The following is a 21,723-nucleotide window of genomic DNA, read 5'->3' as shown; positions in this document are numbered from 1 at the left end:
GTCTTTTAAATTCATTTTTGGGCTGTGGGCATTGCTGGCTGGGCCAGCATTTACTGCCTGTCTCTAGCTGGAGGAGACAGTGAGGTCTGCAGATGCTGGAGATCAGAGCTGAAAATGTGTTGCTGGAAAAGCGCAGCAAGTCAGGCAGCATCCAGGGAACAGGAGAATCGACGTTTCGGGAGCCCTTTTTATGTTGTCTGGATTCTACCAAGAGCTTTCCTGAAGAAGGGCTGCCCTTGAGAAAGTGTTAGTGAGCTGCCTTCCTGAACTGCTGCAGTCCACCTGCTGTAGGTTGACCCACGATGCCATTAGGTAGGGAATTCTAGGATTTTAATCCAGTGACAGTGGATATATTTCCAAGTCAGGATGGTGGGTGTGGCTTGGAGGGAAGCTTGAAGGTAGTGGTGTTTCCATGTAGCTGCTGCCCTTACCCTTCTGGATGGAAGTGGCCGTGGGTTTGGAAGGTGCTATCTGAGGATCTTTGACAAATTTCTGCAGTGCATCTTGTAGATAGCAGCTTTGTGTACTACTAAACGTTAGTGGTGGAGGGAGTCAATGCTTGTGGATGTAGTATCAATCAAGTGGGCTACTTGCATTATTGTATAAGTATTATATGATTGGTCACTGCATTGGTTCAAACACTGACTAGTGAAATGTCATATCTATGCTATCCATTGATGGCTAGCCTCATTCCTGATGAAGGGCTTTTGCCTGAAACATCGATTTTCCTGTTCCTCGGATGCTGCCTGACCTGTACTTTTCCAGCACCACTCTAATCTAGAGTCTGATCTCCAGCATCTGCAGTCCTCATTTTCGCCTACCCTATAATATCTGTCTGTTCTATATGGTTCAGTTGATTAGTAAAGCATTATGAGCTTGAATCATTTCTGACCCTGGTTAAAGACTGGGTTGGATTTTCCAAGTATTGACAATTTAATACAAATTGCCACTGTATCTATCCCTTTTTTATGAAACAATGGGGTCTGCGTTTCTGAAGGAGAAAGCAACAACACCTCTTGGCACAAACAAGCTTCCCTATTTGAAATATAAAGGCTGAGAATCTCTCTCTGCTACTTTTGACAGCTGCTATCAAGCATTAAATACATAAGGCAAGGATAGGGTACCAAGTGAGTAGGGAGATAAGGTACTAGGTGAGTTGGGTGTCATTGATGCAGTGGAGGGGTGGGTGGCAACAGATCGGGTCCAGGTTGAAAGTGGAACAGGTGGGTTGTTTGGCATAGAGTTGGACTGCATTGTCAAATCCTGCATGCAGAGGGGCAGAGATGTCTCCTCAGAGTCTGGGCTAAGCAAAATATATTTGTGGATTTAAAAGACAAATATTTGGTTAGTTAAATAGCTATTTAGAAATTAAGACTATGTATTTAATAATCTCACTTTTCCTGAGTAGCTATTTACTTAACTTGATTGTAACCTTCCACGTTCTCCAATTTAAATGATGCTTTTGGAGCAAAAAGGGATTAAGTGAAATCTTAAATTTCCCAGACTATTTCTTCGGCGTATACTCCGATGGGGATTCCACAGGGTTTGCATATACAACACCCATCGACCCTGGAATGCCAACTTGCCATTTGAAAATCCTAAGTTTTTACATAGACTGCAACTGATCTGGACTCCCATCACCTCCATCTTCAAGTTGTAACTTATCCCTGGCTGCAGTTTCAAAAATCTGCAACACCCATGGGAGTATGCCGATAATGGATTAAGCGAGTGACAATATGTGTTGAAAGAAGGATGGATATGACTCATTTGTTAATTAAGATATTCTAGAAATTATGAAATAAAAACTGTTGGAACAGGTTTCAACATTTCCTATATTTTAGAGACAGATATTCACTCCTGACACTAGGCACATGAAAGATTTATCTGCCCTGAGGATATTCAAAGTGGATAATGATGAATTTCCTCCTGGCCTTCGCAACAAGTACAGGCAAGGAAACCTGATTATCCCCTTCTCCCCGTCACCCTCCCAATTAGCCACCTTCAGTGTCACTAGGTCAAAATCATGAAACTCGCTCACTAATGGCTAGGTGGATGCCAAATGGACTGTAGCAGTTCATGAACCCAGCTTATCGCCACCACCTTGAAGGCAACTAAGGATGGGCAATAAATGCTTGCCCAGCCAGCAATTTTCACATCCCATGAGTGAATAGAAATTAAAGATAGCAATTCAAGATGGGGCATCCATGAGGCACTAAGAGCCATCAGCAGCAGAATTGTATTCAGCCCACAGTCTGAAACCTTACAGCTTGGTATATCATTTTAGCACCTTTAATCTGAATTATAAATTGATCAGTTTATTTTACACAGCCATTTTAAAACAGTTAATCGTGGTTTAGCAGTTCACCGCTGTTTATTTGGAAATAAAAAGTTTAGATTTAAATGGCCCTTTTTATGTTGTCTGGATTCTACCAAGAGCTTTGCACCAATGAATTGCTTCACTGTAATAAAACACAACACTGAAACCACTCAGCTGATCAGTCAGCATCTATGAAGAAAGGAACAGCACTAACATTTTGAGTTTTTGATAATCAGAGCATTACTGTGCCATGCTGGCAATACGCTAAATTCAATTTTCTTTCTGAAGCATTTGTATACCTCTGGAAAAATTAGGGTATGATGGTCTGATTTTAGCAATATAAACTGTGGGTCGTCTGAACTAAATTTGTGCTAAACAAGTAGCAATATGAAAAGTAGCATATTTAGCATTGTAACATTTGGATTGTCAGTAATTCTTTCTTACCTTAAGAATTTGGTCCTCAACACTTCAGAGTTAAATTCTTCTTTGTTTGCTTTCAAAGTAGTTGGCACTTGGCATAGTAAATTTAGGTGAAGGCCATTAAGATTTAGGATATGCTGCCTGCAAGGGTGTTGGAAGCAGATTTAGTGTCCATTCTCAAAGCTAAAATAGACAAATTATTCGAAGAGGAGAAAGTGAAGACTGCAGAATGCTGGAGATCAGAGTTGAGAGTGTGGTGGTGGAAAAGCACAGCAGGTCAGGCAGCAGGAGCAGAAGAATCGACGTTTCAAGCATAAGCCCTTCATAAGGAATGAAGATTGTGGGCCGAGGGCTGAGAGATAAATGGGAGGGGGGTGGGCTGGGGGTAAGGTAGCTGGGAATGTGATAGGTAGATGAAGGTGTAGGGGGGAAGTGATAGGTCGAGGAGGAGGGTGAAGCGGATAGGTGGGAAGGAAGATGGACAGGTCAAGAGAGCATTGCCAAGTTGGAGACTTGGGACTGGGATAAGGTGGGGGTAGGGAAAACAAGGAAACTGGTGAAATCCATGTTAATCCTGTGTGGTTGGAGTCTCCCAAGGCAGAAGATTCCCAGCTACTTTTCCCCCAGCCCCCCCACCTCCCATTTATCTCTCCGCCCTCCCGCCCCCCCGGCCCACAAGCCTCATTCCTCATGAAGGCTTATGCCGAGCATTAATTCTCCTGATCCTTGGATGCTGCCTGACCTGGTGTGCTTTTCCAGTGCCACAAATTCTTCAAAGAGAAAAACATGCAGAGCTACCGTGGAAAACAAAAGGAGCCAGGTTTAATTGGGAAGCTTTTTCAAAGAGTTGGAACAGTAGTGGTGGAACAAATGACTGTCTTCTATTGTTGGCGCTATGAAAACTTAATTTAACAATTCACACCAACTCATTTGATGTGCTTCTGGAATCATAATTAAAACCAGACTTGGTCATTAGAATTGTAACATTCATATGCCCTTCCAACTACTTCTGGTCCAATTGTGTAATATTTGAAGGAGGAGTTTCCCTTTCAATGTGAGGGCCCACCTTCTCATTCAGATGGGAGCTCTTAATTCTTTAATTTTATACTCATTTAGAGTGAAAGCCAGGTATTGATATTAATTTCCTACAATGATGCCCATGGTTAAAAATAGCTTCATTGTCTGCAAAGCACTTTAAGCCATCCTAAGGTTATGAAAAGTGCTATAAAAATGAGATCTTTCCACTTGTCAAGCTTGTACTTCTTTTAAGACGATGTAACCTGTCCATGCAGGGAGGTTAAAAGGGTTACCATGTTAATGAAGCTTGCCCCCAAAGGCTGGTAAATATTTCTTGGGATGCAGTGCTCCAAATGATGTTCAGTCACAGCTTTATACAGCTGTAGTGTAACTTCGAATCCTTTGTATTTTCGATATCTTTGAAGTTAAAAGCCAAAATTCCATGAGTCTTTTTAAATCTTACAGAATTGTGATATTTCAGAATCTCTAACTTTTCATGATTCTTGTATTTCCTAAATTTCTCTGTTCCTGCTCAATGACTTTATGCCATTTAGGAAGTGTGCTATTTTTCTTGAGTTCAAAGGGAGTGAACTCATACTTTCCCACATTAAACACTACAGACTATGATTTTGTCCAATCATTTAACTTTTAAAATTTCTTTTCTGCTTCAAGGAGATCAATTCCTTGAAGGAATTCCTTCAAGGAGATCAATTCCTGTTCTTCTGTCCTAGAAATCTTCCTGTAAATCTTTTCCACACACTCCAAAGTTTGCACATCTTTTCAACTTGTGATCACAGTTTGACCTATCCCTCCAGTTGAGGTCAAGTGAGTATTTCATGAAGGTTCATCTTTACTTCATTACCTTTGTACTCCAAAGCTATGGTTCCTTGTTTTGTCCATGTCTTTTATAAACAGGGTGAAAAACTGAGGCCATGGTACACCTTTTTGAGAGACCCCATTAGTTGCTTTCCAAAGCTATTATCTCTTAATTATCCCCCCAACCCGAGTGAATTTTCTATCCAAGCCAATAATGCTACATCCAAACTCTTCTCTCATTGTTAAACCTCTCGTGTTGAACATTGTTAAAATTATTCTGAAAATCATTTTAAAAATCATTTTGCATTATTCTCTTTTCTGGCATTCAGTTACCTTCTGTGCTGGATATTTCTATTCTATGGTCTTAAATTTTCTTAAATTAATATCTGTTCATAATTTAAAAATTCTAAAAATGCTTTGAATCTGGTAGTGTTGGTCATTCTGACCACTTCCATGCTGGAATCATGGTTTGCCCAAAAAGCCTGTAGTGATGATGCAAATACACTTCAGTTTCTTACTTTACATAAGGAATTAGCATGAAGATACAATGAGGTCACCCACAAAGGACTTTTCTCTGTCACAACCTCTCCCTTCACCGAAGGAGTGAGACTTTCAGGTTAAACCATCGCCAGTCATTTCTCTGATGAGGGAGCAGTTCTATGATCTGATAAGACTATGGTGACTAATTACAGTTGTAGTAAAAAAATGGACTTTGAATATTTAGCCTTCTTCATTTGACTTTAATATTTGAGATGCTCTGATTTAAGAAGGGTATTGCTGGCCTGAAATACTGCTCTGATCCCCATACACATCCAAAGAATCCACATGGAATATGCAAAGCTGTCAGTATCAAAATTATCATTTAATTGAGGCATTGAAATTCATTGAAATGTCAAAAAATTCACATTTCTTGTTTTGTATGCACTTGAATAATACCTTTGTGTTTGTGTAAAGATTTGTAGCTTGGATGCCGGCTGTTGTAATTATGGACATGTTTGCCAAACTGGGAAGTTGATTTGCAGACATTTTGTCCCCCTATGCTTTGGAGCCTCCTGTGAAGCACTGCTGTACTGTCTCTTCTGGAATTGATTTGGTTCCGTTCCTGCTGCTTCTGGTTGCCGGTTCCGGTTGTTTGTTGTAGTGGCCTGTATATTGGGTCTAGGTCTGTGTGCTTGTTGATTGAGTCCATATATAAGTGCCATGCTTCTAGAAATTCTCTGGCTGTCCTCTGTTTAGCTTGTCCTATGTTTGTTGTGTTGTCCCAGTTCAGTTTGTGGTCCTTGTCATCTATGTGTGTGGCTACTAGGGACAGCTGGTCGTGGCCTTTAGTGGCTAGTTGGTGTTCGTGGATGCGGATTGCTAGTTGTCTGCCTGTTTGTCCTATATAGTGTTATGTGCAGTCTTTGCATGGGATCTTGTAAATTACATTTGTCTTGCACATGATGGGTATAGGGTTCTTTGTTCTGGTGAGCCGTTGTTTGAGCATGGCTGTCGGTTTATGGGCTGTCATGAATCCCAGTGGTCGGAGAAGTCTTGACTGTCAGTCTGAGATGTGTTTTATGTAAGGTAACGTGGCTAGTGAATTAGGTTGTGGCATGTCCTCGTTGCGCTGTTTGTCTATTAGGCATCTGCGGATGAAGTTGCAGGGATATCCATTCTTGGCGAATACTCTTTAGAGGCGTACTTGTTCTCTTGGTAGGTTGGGAGTGCCGCAATGTGGTGTAGCCCTTCTGAACAAGGTCCTAATGCAGCTTCTCTTGTGTGTGTTTGGGTGGTTGCAGTTGTAGTGCAGGATCTTGTTAGTTGGTGTGGATTTTCTGTACTTTTTTGTGGTGCATTCACTGTTCTGTATTCTTTCTACCATCACATCCAGGTTTCCTCCTCTCCTGTAAATCTGATCCCTGTGAGCATGGTGTTGACAACCTTCATATGTTGGGAGCAAAGATAGCCTGTAATATCCAGCTTGGAAACTAGCAACACAGACATTGAAATCCGCAAAGGAGTGCTATTTGAACAACTGCCTTTGAGTCATGAGAGAGAAAGCAAAATAACATAAATTATACTGAAAGGTCTTCTTGCAGTCTGTTACAACTGCCAAAAACCTGGTGAAAAATTACTGAAAAATCACTATTCACTAAGAAATCAAGGCTAACTGCAAGTGTCCACTCTTCCTGAGGAAACAGGACAAGATACATAGTTGATATACGACTTCCTCAGAATTCAATGAATCTCCAGAACTTGAAACTGCAATTGATTTTTCTTTCCTATATATGTATTAAGCACCCTACCTTTCCATTTCTTTGTAATTTTGTTACTGATTTTTGTGTATATTTGTAGCATTTTTTTTATTTAGCTGTAATAAGTAATCCACTTCTCCTTTCATTCGAGAACTTTGAATAGGCTTCTTTGTTTTGATCTGTTTAACAATATTTTAATAAATTAAAGTGATAGCTGTATGCTTTAAAAAAAAGTTAAATTGTTGTGACCAACAGAGAAGTGGTGTTAAAAATGAGAAGTTAATCTGCCCTCTCCAATTGGAAGGAAATCGGAGTTAATATTTCAGGTCAAATCACCCTTCCTCAGTTCTGATTTCTTGCCACAGATGCTGCCAAACCTGAGTTTTTCTGGCAATTTGTATTGTTGTCTCTGATTTACAGCATCCACACAGTTCTTTTGGTTTTTAATCCTCTTCAATTGGTCATAGGAATGAGACCTTGGATGAGAGTAAAGTTCTGCCTTCAAACCCATTTATTGTTCAGATGGAATGTGAGTTAGTAGGAGTGGGAGGGGGGAAAATAACATGAGACTAGAGCAACTTTTCCTTACCTTGAAAAATAACACTGCAGGCCATTATAAAACTGGTGGATGGCCAAAATTGCCTTCTCTTCATGTACTGTTGTGGTCCGTTTTACAGAGAGGAAACACTTATGTAGTTTTTTGCTCACTGGGCCGTCAGATTCCTCTCTCTACTGGGCTTTATTTAATAGGGTACCCATTGAAAAATATATTGGATTTATTCTGTATGATTACATAACAGCAAGAATCACAGACTCTCATTATTACAGGTTTATCACTCAATTGTAATAAACCAAACTTGCATCCAAAGGGATGATCAGCTGATGAAAGGAAGAAGCCTCAAATAGTGTAAAATAACAAATTGTCCCCAAGATAGATAAATGATCTCCAAATTGAATGTGGTAATATAAACTTGTACCACCTTGCATTGACAAGCTTTGCAGCCTGTACTTACCTAACTACTGTTTTCAGTTTTGAGCCAGTGAAAATACATTTGTAGCAATTAACTGGATGTTTTTGAAGTTGACTTCTAATTCATCATTTCTCTGTACCAGTTAGACTACAGCTCTCGCTGACTTAAAAGCCCTAAAATCCAGATGACTTTCTGAAACATAATGACCTCCTAAGACAATTGGACAACGAAAGGTTGGACTGCAGTGGTTCAAGTGGATGACTCACCAGCTTCTTCTCAAAGACAGTTCGGGGTGAACGACAGATGTTGGCCATTGCCAGCAATGCTCACAACCCATAAATAAATTTTGAAAACTGGAAGAATTGTGGATGCTGTAAATCAGAAACAAAAACAGAAGTTGCTGGCAAAGCTCAGCAGGTGTGGCAGCATCTATGAAGAGAAATCAAAGTTAACATTTTGGGTCCAGTAACCTTTCCTCAATGTTATTACTTTTTATAAGATCCTGTGGTTACATGATGTGGTGTAATTGACTATAGCCTTTTGAATGGATATGTCACCTTGCACATAAATCCTAGATTAAATCTTCCTTAATATTTGTTTTCAATGTTTTTTAAAACTACATCAGGTTCAGTCTGCTTTCTTGAATGCTAACAAGTTTGACCTAAATGCTTTTAAAACTAGGGTCACTTGCCATTTTCCGGTAACTATTTAAACAACTAATTAAAGCTAAATTAGGGTGCGCTCCTTCATCAAAACTTCATGGAATTCTAAAATGGCAATCCAGTTGATTTGTTATTCATAGGCACTGTCTTGGCTTTTTAATATTCCAGTATGAATGTTTCCAGACAGGCCCGGAGTATCAAATTTGGAGATTGTTCTTAAAGCAAAACTATGTTGTTCTGTCTTTATACTGCTTAGCAAAATCCTTTGACATGCTACATAATTTAGTTCATGCTTTTTTAGTAACTGAAATGATTCTGTTTACCAGGTGCCAACTGATGGAGGTACTGGATTGTTGGCGGCAGAACCCCAAATCGCCATGTTCTGCGGCAAACTAAATATGCACATGAATGTACAGAGTGGCAAGTGGGTGTCTGATCCGTCTGGAACAAACAGCTGCTTTGCAACTAAAGAAGGAATCCTGCAGTACTGTCAAGAGGTAAATACTCAGTTGGAAATTTTTTTTGTCTCTGTTACACAGTTTAAAATTTTTGCTGTATATAATCTGGTTAATTAGATGCTAATATTTGTTATGAAGATAGAATGTGCTAGAGCTGTAGCAAATTGATTTGCTGGCACTGCAATGATTTTGGTAACCATTCTTTGTATTTGACCAAATTAATTTAATACTTGTATACATTATTCTTTATCAATACAGAAATGGAGTAAATGAATTGTCCTATGTGATTTTGTTTCTTACCATTCTAATTGGAGGTACAGGTGCCATTAGCCAGAGCAACAGTTCATTGCTGCTACTTGCCCTTTAAAAGATGTCAGTAGACCTTTTCTTGAATGGTACAGTGGGTTTGTATTGAAGGTAATCTAAATATTAGGATTTTGACCCAGTGAAAACAAAGTAACAGCAATCCGTTTCCAAGTTGAGGTGGTGTGTAAATTAGAGGACGTGGTATTCAATTGAACCTGTTTGCCCTTTATAGGCTTTTCCTGGCTTTGGTGAATTTTCTGCTGTGCGTTTGTTTTGATAGTACACCTCGCTGTAAACCAGTGGTGGAGCAGGTGGATGTTTAAAGTGTGAGTGGGGCACAAATTAAAAGTAGGCTGCTTTTTCCTGGATAGTAGTGTTTCCTTCTTGTCCTGTTGCGTGCAGAAACAATTCCCGACTGCTTCACTGTATTTGTTTTTGCTTTTTTGCAACTCCCCTAAGGTTTGTACTCATCTGCGTGTTGTACCTATGGGATGTTTAAATCCCTCCTAATTCAAGTTGACAAGAACAGTTCATTGCCTTACTCACTTTGTACTAGTGATTTATCACAAATACTGATCAATCTTTATTGCCTAGTTTTATTTATGTCACTTGAATCATGTGCTGTTCTGAAGTGTCCAGTATTTTTAAGGTGCAATATAATTATTCCTCATGAATATGTGACTTCCTCATAGGGTTGGCTATCCTTTGTCGGCCATGTTTGAGTTGCCAATCATTTTCACACTTTCTTGCGTATATCTTTAATCATAATGCATTACTCCTTGGGCTGTTTGCATTTGTATAAAAGCTTTTTAACCTCTGTTTCATATGTCTTTATCTTTATTTGACTATCATTTATAGTCTCTTGTTTACTGTTTCTCCTGGCTAGCTTTGGTCTGCTGTTCATTTTATCCTCTTTGTAAAGATTACTGATGTAGCTCAGGTGAAATCTGTTGTTCTAAGAAAGATAACTTGGGATTTTGTTATTTGAGTGTCTTGCATTGCCTAATAGCATTCCGTAGCTACTGGATGTTATTATTGAATATCTGAGTCGCACAAAACCTTTCATGTTGATCATTGATGGGTCCAACTTGACTTATGTCCTGTTGCTATGGATCAGACCAAACCCCCCTCAAAATATATCAAGGACATAGCCTAGACCCTAACTTTGATCTTATTTAAAGGCAAATATAAGGTGTTGTGTTCCACATGTGATTAGATTCGTCAAACTACTAGGCTTCAAGTAAAAGACACATTATTTTCTTACACCACGTTAAAATACAAACAAAAAAAGAATTGGCATAACTTGAATTCTATCAAAATATGTAACAAAACAATACATATTATTTAACTACTAAATATCAACTGTCCCAATATAGCAACATCCCATAAACACACCCTTGGCCAAGGCAAATTCAGTAAAACAGATTTTCGTCACATACTATCTCCTCCAGTCCAGGAGAAAGGAACATCGAAATAAATAGTCTAGCAGCAGAGAAATAACTCAAACTTTTATCTAGCAGCTTCAAACCCCAACTTTAACTGCAATCAAAACTAAAACCCTGCATCCGTGAGAGCCTGACTCCAACCACTCATGCTTCTTTCTCTCATTAAAAAAAAAACACTTAGGAAACTCTAAGCTGTTTACCCATTGATTCTGAAGTACGTTCTGGCACCACTGGAAACACCTCCCTGCAAGAGAAACAGCACAGAACAAATGCTTCTTAAAGGCACCTAGTGTCATATGTTAGAGTTGAAGTACTTCTCTATCTGTTTCTCAAGTCTAAAAACCGAATTGCTCACGTGCTTCATAGACATTTTGGGGACACCACAGGAAAAGGCCAAGTGGCAGCCAGATGATTGGCTGGGTTATTCCAGATTCTGCCTGATATGCATTCAGTACAAAACCAACAGCACACAGTTTTAAAAATGTAAATAAACTTAAATTTCAATTTGTGTGAGATTTTAGTCTTTGGAGAGGCCATACCCGAACTCAAGCTATCATGAAATTATTTTACTAGCCCTGTGTTGGGATCAACTAAAAACATTTTAATACTGAAACATTACTGTGACTTATTCAATGAACTTTGCTATGTTCTTTGACATGTAATGCTCATTTACAGTAAAATTGCTGACACTGAATTTTTATAATAGTTAAACTGGCATTCTGCAATACAATAACATGACACTGATAGTTAGTCCACTTAGTCACAGCAGCTACAATGAGCAGAGATTTAGACATCTATAAGTTATGAAATCAGCAGCAGCTTAATATTTACAGAGTGCGTTTAATTGAAGAGAACCACATAAGGCAATATTACAGCTGATCACCAAAAGCTTCTTTGAAAAGGTAGGATTTAGGGGTCACCTTAAGGAATTAATGATGGCAAGATGTGTAAGCATCCTAGAGCTTGGGACCGAGGCAACTAAGGACAAGACCATCAATGGAGTAGCAACTAAAATTAGGGATGCTCAAGAGGCCACATTGAAATGTCTGCAAGTTTCTTGGGGGCTTGAACAGCTAGAGGAAGTTACAATGCTAGGTAGTGGTGAAGCCATTAAGAGATTTGAAAATAAGAACTGTAATTTTAAAATCAAGGCATTGTTTGGCCAAGAGCCAGCCTAAGTCAGTGAACGCATTGATATTACATGATGCAAGTAACAGCAACAGTTTTGGATGATCTCAAGATTACAAAGGGAGACCAGCACGGAATGCATTGAAATAATCAAAACTAGAGGTAACAAAGGCACGTTTCAGCAGCAGGTGAGATGGGACAAAGTGAAGTGGTGTTACAAGGATGAAATTGGATGGTTTTGGCAATGATATGGTGGTTTTGTGTTTGAGACCTCATCTTGAGGTCAAATTTAAGGAGTATCTGGTTTATCCTCAGATATAAATGCATGGTGTTCCAAGCAAGAAGAAAAGTGGAAAAAAAAGTAAAAAGGCAAATGGAAAGCGTGCCTTTTTCATGAAGTGGGGAGGATTATGTGAGAACTGGAGAGCATGTTGGCCAGATCCTGTTTCAACTACTGCATTCAGTTCTGGACACTGCACTTTGGATATGTATTGGATATATCACGGGTGCCCCCAGGTTTACCAGAATGCTGAAATGATTAACATTACGAAATTGGACACACATTACAAGATGAGCCTTGTATTCCTTTGAGTACAAAAGATTATGAATAAATTGAGGTGTTCAGCATAAATAATTAAAGGAGTTAATATATAGTGAGAAACTATTATTGATTTGAAATCCAGAACGTTGAAAAAAACTAGACTATCCATTTGGTGATGACAGGAAATTGTTCACTGTGGAATGAAAACCTAAAATTCTTCAAATAGGTGAAGTTATGGCTCAATTAAAATTACTAATCTGATTGGCTTTTGTTAAAGATACAAACATATGGAATCAAAGCAAATTTTAATGATACAGATCAGACATTATCCAGTTGAATTGCTGAATAGACTTAAATAGCTGAGTCATCCATTCTTGTTCATAGGCATGTTAGGGGTACCAAGGGAAAGGCCACACTGCATTTACATGAGCGGTTGAATTATTATGGACTATACCTAACTTGCATTCAGTTCAAATTCAACAACACCAAGTTCTAAAAGTGCAAATAAACATAAAATTTATTTTCAATTTGCAAATGTATAAAAAGGAAAAAGCAAAGAATCATCTCATCACTGAAAGGCTATTTTTATTGTTGAATCCATGTCCATTTTCTGCAAATCCCATTTCCACCCACCCTTTTCTCTTCTCAAGTTTTTCCCAAGGCAGTCAGAGTATTTATTTAAACTATGGAAATAATGGTAACAGGACCTTCTTCAACTGTGGTGACATGTATGGATTCAAACTAGAATAGAAGAATTGATCAATATCCCCAATAATCGTCACCAATCTAGTAAAATTAAAGTCACAGCATACAAGGAGCATTAATCTCATAAACACCACAGTCTTTAAATTGGCATAAGACAACAAGCATAAGCTTTTATTTAAATAAAACTGACACATTTGCTACCCAAAAAGCAATCACCCTCAGCACACTTTCTGCTGACTAGTAAGACCACAGTTAAATCATTGCATGCTTTTCTCTGAGAACCACTTTCTTGCATAATTCATAGTGTATTAGGCGCTAAAATACGCTAACACAAATTGTTTGTGTTTGATTTCATTATACAGTTGAAAGTGCTTGTTACAATTGGATTCACTATATTTTCCCCATATAGTAGCTCCTGAACTTGTGCAGCTTCAATTGAGAAACTATGTATTAGTTTGCAAGAAGTTTATTACCTCAGTTTTCCTATTCTCTGTTAGGTGAATATTCTTCTGTTTAAAGTTTAAAATTATTTTTTGTCCTTTGCAGAATCCTTCCCATTGCATTCGCAGGTCCTCAATTCTCCAATCCCTGAGGCTCCCCTTATTCCCCATGTATAGATAAACAGAAATTGTCATCGGCTGGGGAAGCTTGAGCTCTTAGTTTGGAACTTGTTCAGTAGCTGGAGTTGCTGCGGAGAAAGCCAATGTAATATCCCATTTCTCCTGATGGTCATCCACTGTTTCAGGATGAACACAGCAGAGTTGGGTGGAGAGAATCATGATTAATGAGCACTGAGTGCATTTTGCTGGCCAGTTAATTCTGAATATTGTTGTGGCTGGTGACTTCTCTGGGGAATGTAGCCAGAGCCAAGTCTAAGGCACGGAGCTGGCACAGCTGTTTGGAAGGGGTGTGTGTCTGTCTGTCTGTCTCATTTAGGAAGGTAATTGTGATATATTCTAAAGATGTGGTTACAAATAAGTTTATCTGGGAGTGCAGATTTGATTTCAGGATAGTCCCAAGATCCAGAATGATTCTCAGTGGCTGCAGTGTATTTTGAGGGGAAAAGTTTGAACAACTATATTAGTATGAACACCAGAGGTAGAAAGAGGATTAGGTTCTGCAGGTAGATCTTGGTGATCTAGGAGGGAAACTAATAAGTACACCTCAGTAGTGTAATCTCTGGATTACCATTGGTACTATGTGTAGAAATAGAAGCAAATGATTGAATGGCTGGAGAGACAATGTGGATAGGGATATCCCTAAAACACTGAGACCAGTTCTGGTTATGGTGGGTTCTGTAAAAGTAAGAAAGATTGCATCTCAACGTACCTAGAAATTGCATTTCGTTTGGGCAGTTTGAGGGTCAGGGTGCATTTTCAACCAATTTTCCAAGGTGATGGGAACCAGGATGCAAAATTAGAGAGAATAAATGAAGTGTGCAAAGAGTTTTAGGACATTTAATATGCAAAGAAATATTAAGGTTTCAGTCGGGGCAGGGGAATTTGACTGGTGGTGGTAACTGCAAATGCTAAAGTATTTGCTACTTTGGGTGTTACAATCTAGAGAGAGAGAGACTCAGGTACAGGTTCATTCAGAGAAATATCTCTTACAGAACAGGTGCTCTTGATTTAGCAATCCTCAACAGTCAATGCAGAAGGTGAGAATTCTCAAGTTGGTTAGAAGAAAACTCCAGAAATAGAAGGCTGTGGAAGTATCAGAGGAAAATGTCAACAAATCTATTGAAGACATGAGTTTAAGGATCCAGCGTCCGCTGACAGTAGTGAGCTGAGGTGAGAGTTTGTTTACAAGTCTTAGATGTTAAATGAAGAGAATAATATTGAATGATGCATAGGACTTTGCTGAAAAGAAACAGATTACAGGTGTACCAGCTTTAGACAGAGGTCTAACCTTCTCTAAGGTTAAGGTAGTTGTTGGGGAATCTTTTGATATTTGTATGTTAAGTCCAGTAGTCATTGTATAGTGTAATATACATGTCTTTATTTTGTGTAATGGATCTTTTTATTTTGTTTAAAAGTACATTGGCAACCTCTTGTGAATTTTAGATAACAAGCTATCCCATTCCTATTGTGCCATCTGTATAATCTTTCCTTATTAGACAATCCCAATATGCCATGAATTAGTTTAGTGAACTTTCTTTGCACTCCCTCTTTGACAAATATATTTTTCCTCTTGTAAGGGCACCAAAGCCCCCCCACACTTATCTGGGTGGTTTCACCAACGCACTGTAGATTTGTCATAAAACACCTTTAATCCTATATTCAATATCTTATGGAAGGCCACAATACCATTTGCCTCCTTAATTGTTTGCTATACCTTTACACTAGCTTGTGACTCAAAAACAAGGATGAGCATTTCTCTCTGTAGTTTTGCAAACATAGGCTGGTTAAACATACTCTGCTGATCATTGAGGTGAACACCCTACATACTTGACATCATACCAGCACTGAAACACATGCCATACTTCAGGTTTGTGTGGTCCACAGATGTGTGTTTGGTTTGAGGACATCATCTTGTTAGTGGAGAATACCATTTTTGTGCATGATGATGAACGGGCATATGTTGCTGAGGTATTTGTATCAACAATAGACATGGGTGAGGTGCCGGAAGACTGGACGTTGGCTAACATGGTGCCACTATTAAGAAAAGTGGTAAGGAAACACCAGGGAACTAACAATCACTGAGCCTGACAGTGGGGGTGAGCAAGTTGTTGGAGGGAGTCCTGAGGGACAAGATTTACATGTATTTGGAAAGGCAGAGATTGGTTAGGGATAGTCAGCATGGCTTTGGGAATGGGAAATCATGTCACACGAACTTGATTGAGTTTTTTGAAGCAGTAACAAAGAGGATTGATGAGAAAGAGCGGTAGACGTAATCTAGATGGACTTCAGTAAGGTGTTTGACAAGGTTCCCCATGGGAGACTGGTTAGCAAGGTTAGATCTCGTGGAATACAGGGAGAACTAGCCATTGGGATACAGAACTGTCTCAAAGGTAGAAGACAGAGGGTGGTGTGGAGGGTTGCTTTTCAGACTGGAGGCCTGTGACCAGTGGTGTGCTACAAGGTTCGGTGCTGGGTCCACTGCTTTTTGTCTTTTATATAACTGATTTGGATGTTAGCATAGAAGGTATGGCTAGTAAGTTTGCAGATAACAGCAAAATTGGAGGTGTAGTGGACAGCGAAGGAGGTTACCTCAGAGTACAATGGGATTTTAATCCGATGGACCAATGGACTAAGGAGTGGCAGACGAAATTTAATTGAGATAAAGGTGAGGTGTTGCATTTTGGAAAAGCAGGAGTAATACACTTAATGGCAAGGTTCTGGGGAGTGTTGATGAATAAAGAGACCTTGGAGTGCAGGTTCGTAGTTCCTTGAAAGTAGAGTCGCAGGTAGATAGGATAGTAAAGAAGGTGTTTGGCATGCTTTCCTTTATTACTCAGAACATTAAGTATAGAATTTGGGAGGTCGTTGTGTGGCTGTACAGACCATTGGTTCGGCCACTGTTGGAATATTGCATGCAGTTCCTGTCTCCTTCCCATCGGAAGGATGTAGAAAAGATTTACAAGGATGTTGCCAGGTTTGGAGGATTTGAGCTACACGGAGAGGCTGAAAAGGCTGGGGCTGTTTTCTCTGGAGCGTCAGAGGCTGAGGAGTGACCTTATAGAGGTTTATAAAATCATGAGGGGCATGAATAACATAAATAGATAAGGTCTTTTCCCTGACGTGGGGGAATCCAGAACTAGAGGGCATTGGTTTAGTGTGAGAGGGGAAAGATATAAAAGGGACCAAAGGAACAACTTTTTCACACAGAGGTCGGTGCATGTATGGAATGAACTGCCAGAGGAAGTGGCGCAATTACAGTATTCGAAAGGTATCTAGATGGGTATATGAATAGGAATGGTTTAGATGGATATGGGCTAAGTGTGGCAAACGGGACTAGATTAGGTTAGGATATCTGTCGTCGTGAGCAAGTTGGACCAAAGCGTCTGTTTCCATGCTGTACATCTCTATGACTCGATGTCTTCCGTGTTTGTCCCAGAAAAAGCCTAGTCTATCTCTGATTGCCCTGCAAAAGAAAGGTGTCTCAAAAATGTCAACAATTGAAGCTAGTTGCTGATGTTGTGCAAATGAATTATATGGTAAATGAGTTTCACTGCCAGTGTGTTCACAGTAAGGTGTACACTCAACAACTGGTGGATTATATCAAAGAATGTGAGCTGAAAATGTGTTGCTTGAAAAGCGCAGCAGGTCAGGCAGCATCCAAGGAACAGGAGAATCGACGTTTCGGGCATAAGCCCTTCTTCAGGAATGAGGAAAGTGTGTCCAACAGGCTAAGATAAAAGGTAGGGAGGAGGGACTTGGGGGAGGGGCGTTGGAAATGCGATAGGTGGAAGGAGGTCAAGGTGAGGGTGATAGACCGGAGTGGGTGGGGGCGGAGAGGTCAGGAAGAAGATTGCAGGTTAGGAAGGCGGTGCTGAGTTCGAGGGATTTGACTGAGACAAGGTGGGGGGAGTGGAAATGAGGAAACTGGAGAAATCTGAGTTCATCCCTTGTGGTTGGAGGGTTCCTAGGCGGAAGATGAGGCGCTCTTCCTCCAACCGTCGTGTTACTATGGTCTGGCAATGGAGGAGGCCAAGGACCTGCATGTCCTTGGTGGAGTGGGAGGGAGAGTTGAAATGTTGAGCCACGGGGTGGTTGTGTTGGTTGGTCCGGGTGACCCAGAGGTGTTCTCTGAAATGTTCCGCAAGTAGGCGGCCTGTCTCCCCAATATAGAGGAGGCCACATCGGGTGCAGCGGATGCAATAAATGATGTGTGTGGAGGTGCCGGTGAATTTGTGGCGGATAAGGAAGTATCCCTTGGGGCCTTGGAGGGAAGTGGGGGGGGGGGGAGGAGGTGTGGGCGCAAGTTTTACATTTCTTGCGGTTGCAGGGGAAGGTGCCGGGATTGGAGGTTTGGTTGGGGGGTGTTGTGGACCTGACGAAGTAGAGGTCCTTTGCAGGTCAGTGAAAGTGTTGTCCTGAGCTGGGGTAGGTCTAATTGCAGGGAATGTAGGTAGCGGCGCATGGCTGCAAGCGTGGAGCGGAGGATCAGGAGGGGGAGGTCTTTTGCTGGAGGCTACGGATTTGTTGTAGGTACTGGTTGTCCTGGTTGGGTCCAAATTTTGTTGGTTGGAACGTAGTCCGGAGTCCGTGCGAGATCAGTCGGTTCCGTAGGCAGGTGCTGAGGAAGGAGATGTGGCTGTGGTAGCGGGTCTGTTTGAGAACGTGGCTGAAGAGCTTCTGTGCAGAGGAGATGACCTGGGGTGTGCAGTGAGAGAGGGACTCACTGAAATCCTTGTAGAGGGAGGAAGAGAGCTTCTTCAAGGAAAGCACCCTTGCGAGAGGATTCGCAGTAGGTTAAAATCTTCGAGGAGAAAGTGCGGACTGCAGATGCTGGAGATCAGAGCTGAAAATGTGTTGCTGGAAAAGCGCAGCAGGTCAGGCAGCATCCAAGGAACAGGAGAATCAACGTTTCGGGCATAAGCCCTTCTTCAGGAATGAGGAAAGTGTGCCCAGCAGGCTAAGATAAAAGGTAGGGAGGAGGGACTTGGGGGAGGGGCGTTGGAAATGCAGTAGAGGTCCTTAGCAGGTCTGAGAGTGTGTTGTCCATTTCACTGTCTGTAAAAGACTGTGTGATAACCATACTCAACTAGTCCATTCTTGCAAAGTTTAGAACATAGAATCACATTTTGAATAACATTAACTAAATAATCCAGCCTGTGCTGAGAATTGCTCCGAAGGTTATTTAAAATTATCATTTGGGCTTGCAGTTTGTTTCATTTACATGTTTTATTAGCTCACAAGACCCTGTTCTGTGTAACATGAGGTTTGTGTACGCCTTACATCTTTTCCATGGAGAAAGGTCTGTGGCAACTGTGAATCCCTGCTGTGTGTATAGTGACAGCCCTCTGACCTGTCAGTCTACCTACTGGCCTGAGATTAATCAGTGAACTACGATTGACAGTTAGCAAGTCCGGCTGTATCTGCATACCATCAGTGATCCAATGAAACAGCTTAAATGAACTTTTTTCTCATATTGTATCAATTGGCATTCTGTTTCAAAGTTGGGTTTCCTGTGTCTTAGTTATGATGGGGGAAAGAAGGAAAGGTATAACTTTGTGTCTCTTTTTAACAATGGAATAAAATCCAATGGTCGCAGCCTGCCAACCTGCAAATAATCTGTTTATTCCTACTGTTTTCTGACTATTAGCTAGTTCTCAAACTTTGCCAGTATATGCCTTCTAATTCCACAAATTTTACTTTTGTTTACTTCCTATGCAGATTCTTTTGAAAGCCTTTTAAAAGTCTGAATATACCTACTGTTTCTTCCTTATCTATTCTGCTGGTTACATATTCATAAAGTACAAAACCGATTTGTGAAACATGATTACCCTTTCTTAAATTCATGTTGACACTGTTCAAACTTACCAAAATTTTCTAAGCATTCTGTTGTTGCATTCTTTATCATAAATGCTAGCATTTACCCGGCGCAACAGATGCTATTGTAACAGAGCTGTAGTTCCCTGTTTTCTCTCTCTCCTCAACAGTGGGGTTACATTTGCTGCTTTCGACCATTCCAGAATCTTTCAAACTTTGAAAGGTGACCACCATCATTCAACTGCACAGCCATTTCTTTCAACACATTGGGATGCAGATCATCAGATCCAAGGGATTTATCCACTCTAAGTCTCATTAATCTCTCTTATTATTAATATCTTAAAGTTCTGCATTTACATTAGTCCCTAGATTTTTCACTCTATCTGTGAGGTTTTTAATATCCTTTTTTCCATGAGGATAGACACAAGATATTTTCATTTTTTCTGCAATTTCCTTATTCCTCATTATAGTTCCTCCTGATTCTGCTTATAATGGAGTCTTATTTATTTCTGCTAATTTTTCAGTTCTTACATACCTGTAGGAGAAAGTGAGGACTATTGATGCCTGACAGTCAGAGTTGAAAAGTATGGCGTTGGAAAAACATTGTAGGTCTGGCAGCAGCCAAGGAGCAGGAGAGTCAACATTTCAAGTATAAGCCCTTCTTCAGGAGTGATGTTCTTGATGAAAGGCTTATGCCCAAAAGATCAACTCTCCTGCTCCTCAGATGCTACTGGCCTGCTCTGCTTTTCCAGTGCCATGCTTATCAACTCTTACATACCTGTAGAACCTTTCATGCCTAATTTTGTGTCTTCCTTGTTTTCTTTAATTCCATTTTCACTTTCTTATTCCTTTGCTTGGTCTTATTTTGCAGAATTCTAAAATCTTCCCAATCCTCAAAAGTTGCGATTTCAACTTTAAAGACCTTTTCCTTTGATCCAATACAGACCTTGACTTCATTTGTTAGTTGTGACTAGAACATTTTCTTTGCTGGGTTTTTGTGCGTTGAAGGATTGAATTTTAGTTATTCATTCACTGTCAGCCTTCATATCATTTTTAATGTTGTTTAGACAGCTAATTTTGCTTCCCTGCTCCAGAGTTTCCTTTCTTAAGATTAAAGATCCTCGTTTCTGATTGTTTGAAAATGTGGGTAAATGTAAAATGAAATTACAGTCACTCTTTCGTAAGAGCTCGATAGCAGCAATTAATTTGCTCTTTATCACTGCATAAAACTAGACTTACGAGTATATTGATTCCAAAATGTACTGATCCAGAAAAACCATCCCACGTACTTTAAGAACAAAGAAAATTTACAGCCCAGGAACAGGCCCTTCAGCCCTCCAAGCCTGAGCCGATCCAAATGTACTGTCTAAACCTGTCGGTCAATTCCTAAGCCTTTGTATCCCTCTGCTCCCCACCTGCTCATGCATCTGTCCAGAATTCTGCCATGCTTATTCTATTACCCTTGTATGCGTGTCTTTAACTTTCGGTTTGTACTGGATTTACATTGACTGCTGTTTGGTGGCATATAGTTAACTCTCATTAAAACCTTTCAGACCCCTGTTGTTTCTTGGTTGCACCAGACTGGTTTTACGCTTGAACCTTAGAATTTCTATTTGAGTTGACCTTTCAATTGCAAAGACTGCAGGCATTCAGACGCAGAATATTGAATTCATTTTTTTATAATCTCTTACCAGACTTGGGAAATTAATATTAAATGATTGCATTTATAACTTTGAACAGCAGACATGCTATTGTATCCTGTGATTTAAGGTATCTCATTTACTCATTGCTTGCTGGGCAACCTAGTCTGAAGCATTTTCAATTTTGCACTTGAATGATTCAGTAGGATAAACATTCTATGTTATCTACACTTAAGTTTCTCTTAAGTAGCATTTGAAAATGTTTGCTGTCTATGAAAATCTCACATTCTCCCCAAAACGTTGTGGGAAGCTAGGGAAGAGATTACTGGCCCCTTTGCTGAGATATTTATATCATGGACAGCTATGGGTGAGGTGCTGGGAGACTGGAGGTTGGCTAATGTGGTGCCATTGTTTAAGAAAGGCTGTAAGGAAAAGTCAGGGAGCTATAGACTGGTATGCCTTATGTCATTGGTGGGTAAGTTGTTAGAGGGATTCTGAGGGACAGGATTGAAATGCATTTGGAAAGGCAAGGACTGATTAGGGATACTCAGCATTGCTTTGTGCATGGGAAATTGTGTCTCACTGACTTGATTGAGTTTTTTTGAAGAGATGAGAAAGATTCATGA

General features: G+C 40.1%; 1 protein-coding gene across 4 annotated transcripts in view; it reads left to right on the top strand.

Annotated features, from left to right (window-relative positions):
- The window catches only part of appa (amyloid beta precursor protein a), a 183,801-nt gene that overhangs the window by 36,367 nt on the left and 125,711 nt on the right, over positions 1 to 21,723 (top strand). For all 4 annotated transcript variants that reach the window (XM_043701400.2, XM_043701399.2, XM_043701398.2 and 1 more), the window contains exon 2: positions 8,767 to 8,937. In XM_043701400.2, the coding sequence (XP_043557335.1) occupies positions 8,767 to 8,937 (171 nt within the window). The remainder of the gene's footprint in view (positions 1 to 8,766; positions 8,938 to 21,723) is intronic.

The sequence above is a fragment of the Chiloscyllium plagiosum genome, unplaced genomic scaffold (assembly GCF_037043375.1).
Source record: "Chiloscyllium plagiosum isolate Xiang-an unplaced genomic scaffold, Cpla_swu_hap1 HiC_scaffold_12, whole genome shotgun sequence".
NCBI lineage: Eukaryota > Metazoa > Chordata > Chondrichthyes > Orectolobiformes > Hemiscylliidae > Chiloscyllium > Chiloscyllium plagiosum.
Note: the sequence above shows the minus strand (reverse complement) of the source record. Positions and strands in the feature narration are given on the sequence as shown.